The 11,255-nt window shown below is 41.4% G+C and overlaps 1 protein-coding gene across 2 annotated transcripts in view; it reads left to right on the forward strand.

Annotated features, from left to right (window-relative positions):
- Window positions 1-10,763, forward strand: part of LOC101858431 (tubby-related protein 4) — a 173,460-nt gene extending 162,697 nt beyond the window's left edge. For both annotated transcript variants that reach the window (XM_013086245.2, XM_005105011.3), the window contains exons 11-16: window positions 1,676-1,910; window positions 3,113-3,242; window positions 3,565-4,443; window positions 4,773-5,985; window positions 7,224-7,397; window positions 8,413-10,763. In XM_013086245.2, the coding sequence (XP_012941699.1) occupies window positions 1,676-1,910; window positions 3,113-3,242; window positions 3,565-4,443; window positions 4,773-5,985; window positions 7,224-7,397; window positions 8,413-8,529 (2,748 nt within the window). In that variant the 3' untranslated portion in view covers window positions 8,530-10,763. The remainder of the gene's footprint in view (window positions 1-1,675; window positions 1,911-3,112; window positions 3,243-3,564; window positions 4,444-4,772; window positions 5,986-7,223; window positions 7,398-8,412) is intronic.
- The last annotated feature ends 492 nt before the right edge of the window (window positions 10,764-11,255 follow it).

The raw sequence follows: 11,255 nt of genomic DNA on the forward strand, positions 1-11,255 counted from the left end.
CTCTCTCTCTTTCTCTATCTCTCTCTCAAAATGTTTTTAAAAGTCCTTTCATTCAGTCCTTCTCTTTCAATATTTTAATTTTCCTCAGCCTCTCTTCATCCACCCAACCACAATATTATATTATTCTCACACACAGATCTATATATACGCTGGTCTGCATTCATTTTTTAAACTCTTTATCTGCTCGGAGCTGCGCACTGTGTCGCGCTATATTTTGCTGAACTGCTTGGAGTCACACACTGCATGATTGCGTTCAAGGATGCGATAAAATGCGAATGCGAAGCTTTCCAATTCGAGGTCATGATTTTATGTTTCCGTAACTTTTGTGTGAAGAAAAAATTATGGGCGTGTTTATGATTGTGTAACATAAAAAGATATATAAATTTCCCATCAAAATGCAGATTTTATAAAAGTTCGTTCATTTCCGGACATGTTGGTGTATGCTACAATTATATTTCAGCGTATTTGATCTAAATGTAGTTTTTTTTGTGTAACACTCTTGATCAGAATTTTATCAAGTGGAAAAACCCGAACAAAATATGTTCAAAACCCCAAGCAGATTAAGAGTTAATAGAGTTTTTTTCTGCAAGAGATGCCTTATGACAATTCAAATTTGTAGCTGTACACGTTTTCTTCTGTATGCCAAAAGAAACCTTATGATGGATTTTTTAAAAGGAAGTTGTTCTTAAAATGTCTAGTCTGACATCATTATTTTTTATGTCTATCATTGTTGGGGTTATTGGTATTTTTAGCCCTGTTATCTTCATTTTTATTTATTTTTTATTACTATTGTTATTGTTTTATATGTAATTCAATTTATAGTACTATTTTTATTGGTTTTTATATATTTTAATTTATCATTATTGTGATTATTATTATTTTGATATTATTATGATAATGTTATTATTGTTACTATATAATTATAATTAGTATTATAGATATTGTTATCATTAAGTTTACTATTATTCTTGTTGTGTTTTGTGTTAAGACTGTCTCTGTTACTTGTTTTCTGCAAGCTGTAATAGCCCTGGGCGGTGCTACTGACTGAAATGTCTTTAGGCCATTCCCAAAGGGGGGGACATTAACATCTCGAGTTCTTATGCACTGTAGAATTGTAAATGTAAATGGACTGATTCATCAATGTCATGCTCATAACTGTGCCTGAACTGCAACAGGGAACTGTTGCTTTTTCTTTCCTAATCCTTACTATCGTCATTTCTCCTCTATTTCTTTTGTATGTTTATCACACTCTTGTGACCCGCTATTTCTGGGGTGTCTTGATAGTCGAAGCAGACTTTGTTCTGTTTTAGCTAGAGAGGTGAGCAGAGTATGTCTGATTCCCTGAAAGGACTACTCTATTGACGTCCACTCTTTGGCACTCATATGACCTTATGCAGTTGCGAGCACCGTAAAATCTCTACTAATACAAACAAGCAGATTGTAAAATGTATAGAGCTTGCTGATGAGCTTGAGTTTGTGCTATACAAATTGCTGTTGATTTATTACTATTAGTAGTAGTAGTAGTAGTAGTAGTAGTATTGTTATTGTTATTAGTATTAATATTTTTAAAAATTATTATTATCTTTATTATTGTTATTATTAATATTATATTCTTTTTCTACTTCTTTTTGTTGTTGTTCTTCTTCTTATCATTATTATTGTTGTTCTTGTCCAGACAACTCGCCTAGTGGAGGTGACCTCCAACATCTGGGGCACCAAGTTCCAGATCACGTCCAACGCCTCGTGTCTGCCAGTGTGTCTGGGTCAGGTGGTCTACAAGACCTCTTTGCTACACCTGCAGCCGCGGCAGATGACCATCACCATCAGTGAGATCTCCCCGGCCAGATACGTGCTGTCACGGGACCCGAACTTCACCCCAGCACCTGTCAGTGATGATGAGGACAGTTTCTGTGAGTGTTACAGTTACAGATAAAGGGTTTTGGTGTTTTTCTTACTAAGTGATATCAGCACTCTCTTGCGGATGGTTGGGGGGGGGGGGGGGGGTCAGTTAAAATGTTTCAATACTCTTTTGTGGTTGGTTGTTCTTCTTTTCCTTCCATTTACTGCTTCTGTGTATATGTCTGTTTGTCTGTCTGTCTGTCTGTGGTGTAACTCTTTCCCTTCACTAAGTGACTGCTGTTATGTCAATGTGCTTCTCCTAACAAACTTAACTAATACTCTCATCTTGGCAAACTCCACAGATTTTACATAATTAAATGGTTCAGTCCTCTATATAAAAGATAACATCCTCAAAAATGCCAGTGGCAATGCCTAAATTAAGGTGCTATTGGTAGTAATTTTAGTGAGTGATGTATCTTGTGTGCAAAGTATAGCAGATATGTTTCAGGGGAGGTGGGAGGGATCATTTTAGTTTTGTGAATGCTAGTTTGCTTTCTCAAGATTTTGTTTCAATAATTTCAGTTGGCTAGCTTTTCTTCATGTCTTCATATTTTCTTCATATCCTAATGGGAGTGTGTATTTATATTGTATTCCAGAACTAAAAGTTGTTCTAATGGACTTTTTCCCTTTCCCCTTCTTTTTGTCTCTTTATTTAATCACTTGCCCTGTTTTGAACTGGAGTCATGATTGTTTTCTCATCTATAAATATTAACTGCTTAGTTGGGTTTTTTGCTTTTTTATATCATTTACGATATGAAAGTAAAGCCTCTATAAATTAAGAATTACACTGCAAAATTAAGAAATGCTTATTTTCCACCAGTGTAGGCATATTGACATGTAATGGATTTGGGAACACAGGCAATAGAACAGAAAGAGGTCGTGATTGAAGGGCTACATCTTGCAGGGGATGGACATCTCATAAAAAGAAAGAAAGAAAATGTAATTGCTAGAAAAGAGTGAATTCAACTCTTGATGCGTAGATGTGCTTTCAGTGCTGGAGGCTTTGTAAGAAGTAGCTTCATTATCATCACTGCCTTTCTCACCCTGCATTGAGGTGTAGGCTAGGAACAAACACTTTTCCCTTCCCCCCCTGTAATACCATGCCTTCCCACTTTTCTGTACATCATTCTCTGACTGTTCTCCAGGTTCGACGTGGCATTCCCCTTGATCTCTTACCCTATGAATTCCAACCCAACACTTCTTTTTGTTACAGGGACCAGCGAGGGAGACCTGGTGGGTGAGAAGAAGACAGTGGAGGTGACGGTCCACGATGCCCAGAGTCTGTCCTCCGTGGATCACGGCAGTCGCAGGAACAGCAGCTCTGTGGTGGAGACAGGAGTCAGGTCAGTTCTTTTCACTGCAAACATTTTACCCTCCTATCAGCACTATTTAGAGGTAGTTGGAGGGTGCCAATAGTAGGTCTAGAGTCTTTTCTTTCCCTTTAGTTTTTCTATGTGTCTAACTTTTTCTCAGTACTAAATAGCCATTGTTGTACCAATGCACCTCTCTTTACTTAAATGCGAAAGAGAACTCAGAACAAACCTTAAAAGCACCCTTTGTTGTACACAGCAGTGCCCAGGGTCAATAATTCGAATCCCTCTCCTCCTAACTTTTTTTCTCTTTTTCTGTTCTTAAGACTTAAGGAAATAACACTTGTATCTACAGGCCCACAGGAACAGACACTCCATTGATAGAGCATAGCCTTCCTCTGAACGGTGATCTGTCCAGCCTGGCAGGCAAACTGAGCAGTTCGGGCACTGTGCGCTCACGTTCCTTGTCCCCTGTGAGGAACTCTCTCACTCAGTCAGCGCCTGCCTTCAAGCCTGAGGGCGTGTCAGTTGATGGCAGGCAGGACGGCAACACAGGGACCTCAATGGGCTGGCAGGGGGCCCGCCCCAAGGCAAACCTCACAAACAAGAAAAGCAACAACAAAGACAGCAGCAGCAACAGCAGCAGCATTATCAGCAGTAGCAACAACTCCAGCGGGAGTCCCAAGATGGGAGCATCCAACAGCATTAAGTTTGCGGCTGTGGCGGGCAGCGGAGCTCAGGTGGTCAGCAGCAACCACTCCGCCTCACAATATGCAAATTCTCCTGGATCCCTGTCCCACTCCAGTCCTCCTTGTGCTAACAGAGTGGAGGCCTTCCCGTTAAACGCTACCTCCTCACCCGTGATAGGACATAAAAAAATAGAGAATCACTCGGGCTTCAAAAGGTTGGATATAGAGATAGGTGTACAGGGCATCGATTTGGTTACTGTAGGGGGTAGTCTAAGCAGTGGTCAGCGGAAGCCTGAAGAGTCCAGCACAGGGTCGCTTGCTCAGCAGGACTCCAGCAGTAGCAGCGTCAGCACAGCGAGCAGTGAGAGTGTACTCATCTCAGCACTGGACATCGGCCCGACGTGCAGTCAGCGGTGGGCGGAGCCTGTGCCGCAACCAGTCAAGCTGTCAGAGGACGAGCTATCTACCTCAGAGCTGGCCTTTGAGAACAACCTGGTGGCGGACTGCAGCCCCACTGCCCCCTCCTGTCTCAATCTGCAGCGCAGGTAAGTGACACACGCAACAAACAGTTTTGTTTTTTCAGAAAAATAGTATTTTTATACCTGAGATGGCTCTCATAACTCGTGGCGCTCATATGACCTTATGCAGTTGCGAGCGCCCTATAACCCTCTACTATAAAAAAAAAAAATGAGATGGCTCCTAGTTTGTGAGCAGGTGGTTGGAGAACGCTATACGTAAGTCCTTCTTCTGTTATATCCCTCTCTTGTTTCTGTCTGTCTGCTACGCATTTTGCGTTGTACTGAATGACCGCCATAATGTCAAAGTTCTTCTCTTTACTCAAACAAACAAGTAGTTTTGACTTTTGTTTCCCCAGACTGTATCTGGCCCAGCAGAACATCATGGACACCAGTAGCCCCATCTCCCCCAGCAGCTGCCCGTCCTGTCTGCCAGCGCACCTGGCCGCCTTGCTCCCTCACGGTGCCGGACTCTCAGACCAGGTCACGCAGCAAAACTTCAGAAACAGTTCTGGCTTGTCCAGCGCCTCGCGGTCCAGTGAACACTCTTGGTTTGACCCTTCACCACTGGAGAGTGAGAAACCTAAGGATAAATCCTTGGGAGCTAGCGCCATCACACATTCTGTGGACGCTCAAAGAACTTCTTCTTCTTCTTCTCATCATTGCTCTGACATAAGGGATAAACAGGGAGGTGACTCTGATATGGACAGTGCATCAGGACATGCATCTGCACGAGCAAACGTTTGCCGAAACTGTCGAGCGCAGCAAGATGACACTGTAGCAGCACAGCAGACAGGGTCTTCAGGGACCAGCAGTTCTTCCTCATCAGTATTATCAAGCGCCACAGCTTCTGGTGGTGGTAGTGGTAGTGACAAGTCTCAAGATCACTGTAACCCATCAGCGCCTGTAGATAAAACCTTTTTGTGCCGTAAAGCACCTTCAAAAGACTCGTACTCGTCGCTTGCACCTCATGAAACCACAAGAGTACTTCCTCCAGCCTCCTCCTCCTCCCCCTCCTGTTCCCAGCCACAATCATCTCCTGCTGCCTCCACAGACGCTGGCCCGTCCATGACCCGTGAACTCTCCTCCCTGGACAGACTCCATCGTATTCTTTCAGAAGAACCGTCTGCTCAGTATTCTGCTCACAACTTCCGCTCAATGCCCGGGTTCGTCATGAAGAATCCCGACTTAATCAACGGGGACGATGATGACGACCTGGAAGCAGACCTGTCGTCCCCTGACCAGGAGGACATCCTAGAGGATGACTTACCAGGCTCGTATCTCCTTGGCAACAGCTTGTTAGATAGCGATGTCCACGATCTGGAAATTCAGCAGACGAGCGCATCGCTTCCCTCCTCCCCTGTCAGGTTCGGTGTTAACAAGCAGAATAATGAGAATCTCCAGGAGGAGCTGCTGAAGGGCCGCTGCAAACACCTGAGCCCTCTGCTGGGCCGTAAAGCAGGGCCACGGGACAGCCAGACGAGATCCCAGGATGTTTTCCTGGAGGACTACAAGTTCTCGCAGGCCTACCACAGCCTGGAGGCTTTCCAGAAGGCTCAGCTTCGGAACAAGGTCAGCTGTGACCACAGGGTCTGTTTAGTTTTTGATAGCGTCTAGAAATACCACTTTGTGAGGAAGGACGTGAATAAGTGAGTGGGAGACTAAGGGTGATCAGAGAGAGAGAAAGAGGAGGTGTAGAAAGAAATTTGCTTTTAATGTGCTGTAAACTTTAAGAGGTGAGAAGTTTCTTACATACATGTATTCTTTTTTGGGGGGATTCTATATAGACTGTAAAACTGAATTTTTTACTTTGAACTTTTTAGATACTTAAACAATATCAACTTGCAAAGTAAAATCAAGCCATATTATGAGTTAATGTGAAAACAATCAACTTGTGTTCGGTGCACTCTTATGACCTTTCGCAGTGGCGAACGCTGTAAAGCTATTACCAAATTGAAGTGTCTATTCATATCACCGCTCTCTATTCTCTTCATTCTTCTCATACAGATAATAGAGTAGTTGGTGGGCACTGTAGCGTTGTATTTTAATTCTTCTTCTCTTTCTTTTTTTTTTGGTTCTTTTTTATAGTGCTGCACATGGTCTTTTTCTGTCCTTTGTGCCATTTGATTGTTATTTTGTTGATTCTCTGTAAGCTGTTATCAGTATATTTGAGTGTGAGAGCCTGAAAAATAACATTTTGTGCTGAACGCTTCCCAGGATGTTGAGAACGTTTCGGAATGTTTTGAAGTCTGCTAGGGTCTCTCTCTCTCTCTTTCTCTCTTTCTCTTTCTCTCTCTCTTTCTCTCTGTCTCTGTCTCTCTTTCTCTCTCCGCCCCTCTCTCTCCCCCTCTCTCTCCCCTCTCTCTCTCTCTCTCTCTCTCTATTTCTCTCTCTCTTCCCCCCTCTCTCTCTCTCTCTCTCTCTCTCTCTCTCTCTCTCTCTCTCTCTCTCTCTTTCTCTCTCTCTCTCTCATATCATGGTCCTACCCTCGGTACCCTACTACGGTATCAAATGATTTTGTCTCTTAACCCTATCAGTATGTCATGTTTTACTATCGTATTCATACGACATGGGGAACTCTGTGCCACCACTTTCCAAAGAGAATATTTACTCCGTTAATCCGATCCGTGCGCTTTGCATAGCAGTCTGTCAAAATGATATTTTGAGAAATACTGAAAGTTTCAAAGAGATCTTTGCACTAGAAGTATTCTAAAATGGGAAGAATACAACCCCAGGGGTACAAAATTACCCCAGGGAGTACAGATAGGGTTAAAGGTTTTTACACACATGTTCTCTTCACCATCTCCCAGATGAGAAAGCGAATGACGGGTTCATCAGGCCGCATGGAGCAGGGCCGCACTTTCACTATGCACAACAAGGCTCCGCTGTGGAACGAGACCAGCCAGGTGTACCAGCTAGACTTTGGCGGACGGGTCACTCAGGAGTCGGCCAAGAACTTCCAGATTGAGCTCAGGGGCAAGCAGGTGAGTGGTCCTTTAGTCTGTGTGGTGGTGTGGGGAGTTGGGGATGGTGTGGGGAATTGGGAGTGGTGGTGGTGGTGTGGTGGTGTTGGGTGATGTGGTGGTGTTGGGAGTTGGGGTGATGTGGTGGTGTTGGGAGTTGGGGTGATGTGGTGGTGTGGTGGTGTTGATGTGGTGGTGTTGGGTGTTGGGAGTGGTGTTGGTGGTGGTATGGGGAGGTGGAGTTGTTTTTTTCCTTCATGCAAACAGGTGAAGGAGCTCCTTTTCACGAACATTTAATGTTTGCCTCAATAGGGTATTCACTGTAATATTTTATTTCATATGAATGCCCTGTATCAGTGTCTTGAAAAACCATTTTGTGTATTTGTTGTGAGGGAGGGGGTTAATAAGTGAGTAGTGGGAGAATAAGAGTGATCAGAGAGAGAGAGAGAAGGACAGAGAGAGAGAGAGAGAGAAGGAGAGAGAGAGAGAAAGAGAGAGAGAGAGAGAAGGAGAGAGAGAGAGAGAGTGAGTGAGTGAGTGAGAATGTGTAGACAGAAATTTGCTTTCAATGTGCTATAATGTTTAGAGGTGAAGAGTGTCGTATGACTATGTATTCACTTTTTTTTTCTATAGATCTAGAGTTTAAACATAAACGTAATTTTCAATCATTATTGTTTAAAGGTGATAATGCAAACATCAGATAATTTATTTAACTTATTATTATTTAATGTGCTCTGAGTCAAAAGAGTTCACAGGATTGAAATTGCGGAAAGCGACATTAAAATATGTGATCCAAAAATCTTCACCCATGCTCTAAGGTAAAATGGCTTGGACTGGATTATACTCACTCCCGCATTGTGGTTTGAAAAATGCATTGTTTTATTGCCAGTTTTCATTTTTCTCTTCACATTTTTATTTAAAAAATTAGTTAAAATTTTATGTATATCTTCACATGTGTATACCATTCCTGTACAGCCACAGAAAACTTCCCTCAGGCACAGTAAAGTATTACCTTTTCTTATATTGTTTCCCCCAGGTGATGCAGTTTGGTCGCATTGACAACAACGCCTACACCTTGGATTTCCAGTGCCCGTTCACGACAGTGCAAGCCTTTGCCGTGGCTCTGGCCAATGTAACGCAGAGGTTGAAGTGACGCCTTTGATATCTGGTGTCTCCTTCGACCAGTTTGCTGACAGCATTGTTCACTTTTGCGCCATTTGTGTTCCTTCCAGGCTTCTGACTGCTGGGGACTTATGGCTGGTTTTCCTGCCCTACTTATGGAAAAGCTGTCTTTGGGCCATTTTCAGTTTATTATAGATGAAGCCTGGTTCAGCCTTTGCTTTGTGTAAGATGGAGAGAAGCAATGAAGGGACAGAGAGAAGGAATGGATGATGGAGAGAAGAAAGGAAGAGCCAGAGAGAAGGAATGGAGATGGGGGATGCATCAGCGTGGCTGATATGTACTGTGCATGCCTGTGGGCTGCCTGCTCTTGTCTTGTGCTACTGTGTAGATCACTGTATTTGTACGCAATGTTTTGAAATTCTTTTTTTCTGCAAAGTGATGAGATGGTGCTTGAAATGTAGATAATACCTGTCAGTGAAGAAAGTTCCTGTCTAGAGATGTGTGCTGAGTTACAGTTGACCAGAAAAGACTGAGATTACCCCATGCTACAATGAAGACTGCAGTGTCTGTGAATGATGCGTCCGCTTTCTTTGAAAATCTTAGAAACGAAGTGCTGTCCGAAAAAGTTTTAGTTCAAACCTTCTAAAAACAAAGAGTCTCGTTAGTATCTACATATCTGTATACAGTTTTCCTTTCAAGAAATTTGTGAAATGCTGATTAAATTTATGAAACTCAAAAAGAGATTTGATGACTTTGAGGAGGCCTTCCTTTTTTTTGTGTCCCCTTAATCTAACTTGGCATGACTAGTCTTATTGGACACATTCCAAGAGTTTCATGAATCAGTAGTTTCGCAATTTTTGTCATGAAGTGTGTATACGAGTCAGGCAGTCTTATTTTTCCTCACAAAGACTCCTACTGTGCTAAAGTCCTTTGTGCCATGAAAGCTCACATATATGCTATTCATTCCCTTTTTTTAAAAACTATGATGGATTTCTTGTTTGTCGTATGTGTCTCTGTCAGCATATTCTAGTGTGTGGGTGTGTCTGTGTGTGTTAAATTATTGTAATACCTCCTTCAGACACAGTAAACGTTAACTTTGAAGGTTGAGCACTTTCTGAGAATAACAAGAAAAAATTGGATTTCTCCTAGATTTTGGTTTCAAATTTTTATGTAATGGATAAAGTCTATATTACTAGCTTCTGCTCAGTGGAAAGTTTACTATAAGCTGATTTAGTGCTTTGATATGCTGAACATGGGGATCATGTGATAAAGGCAAAGTTGCCTTTGCTTGTTTTACCTCCTGGTATTGGCTTCATTTACTCTGGACTTCTTCTCTGATAGAAACCTGTTTTATGAGCTGCTTACAAGAAAAAATTCTTCGACTGGGTTTTGTTTCAGACTGCTATTTGAATGTGGCTGAGTAGATATTGATCATTTTGATCTGTGAAGACTTATTAAGGGAAACCTTCATGTTTAATTTATGTCTGTGTATGTTTTATTTGTAGTTACTGTGCTGTCTCTAACGGCATCTCAGGTGAAGCAGGTAGAAATCCAACCCGCCGCTGCTGAAAAATTGTGAAATGTTTCATATTTTCAAGACTTGGTGGTCTTCTACTTATGTCTTATGAGTTTTAACTCTTGAAGTCAAATTCAGTTTGACATTGTTATTTTTTTTCTGTTTAAATCCGAAAAGGAAACACTCCCTTAGGTTGAACAGACTCTGTCAAAAAAATTATAAAAACGAATATGAGCAAATTTATTTCATAATTTTGTTACCCATGAGGAAATCTGGTTTTCAACGGCATAGACATGTACATTAGTACATAAAAGTAATTCATCAATTGAATTGAATATAATATCTCACCAATACAGACAGTCTTACACACACACCATTGCTGATGGCCATTTTGCAGTGCCCTGTTTTTAAGTTCAGCTTATCAAGTCTTGTTCAAGGATACACCTCAGTGGTGACCCTCCTAAATGCAATGTCACCCACTTATTATCTCTTTCCAGATGTAGTTTTTTGGTGGGGGTCTAGGCATAATTAATTTTTTACTCGATTTTACCTATACAGGTGATGTACGACATAACTCCATTTTAGCATCGCCATCACTCAAAAGGTAATGTGTGATATGCCAAATTGAAGTAAGTTGAATGAGGAATGCATTCAGACATAAAACAGGGATTAATTTTGAATATAAGCATGCATAACAAGACTTAAAATGAGGGATAGTGATGAGGCAAATAAATTTTGATGGAAAAAAACATACTCAACAAACATGTGAAAGCAAATCATCATATCTATCTAACTAGGTACAGGCCAGGAGCATAATCCACACATTTCTGAATACACAGCTTTTTATTTGAAAAAAATATTCTGATTTCTCTTTGAGTTTTGTTTCTACTGAGTCTGGTTACATCGCTTTTATGATGCAAGAATGAATTCCCTTGTTTATCGCGAAAATGACGCTTTGACAGAGAAACTGAATATTTTAATTTCCTAAATCCTGTTCAAGTTTTCTAGTAACAATAATAAAATCTTGTAAACCTTATAAATAATGGATCACATTAAAACTAACAGAACTGAGGTACCCCATCATTGCCGACATACGTTTGCAAGGGATGCGGACTCCTGCCAATATATCAGCGATTGCATCCAGAAAGAGTTATAATTAAGGCTTAGGAGATATTCATAAGATTGCATTTTACGTTAGTTTTGTCTGATTAAGATATTTAACAAATTCTTTAAATATGCTT

This window comes from Aplysia californica, unplaced genomic scaffold, assembly GCF_000002075.1.
Source record: "Aplysia californica isolate F4 #8 unplaced genomic scaffold, AplCal3.0 scaffold00447, whole genome shotgun sequence".
Taxonomy (NCBI): Eukaryota; Metazoa; Mollusca; class Gastropoda; order Aplysiida; family Aplysiidae; genus Aplysia; species Aplysia californica.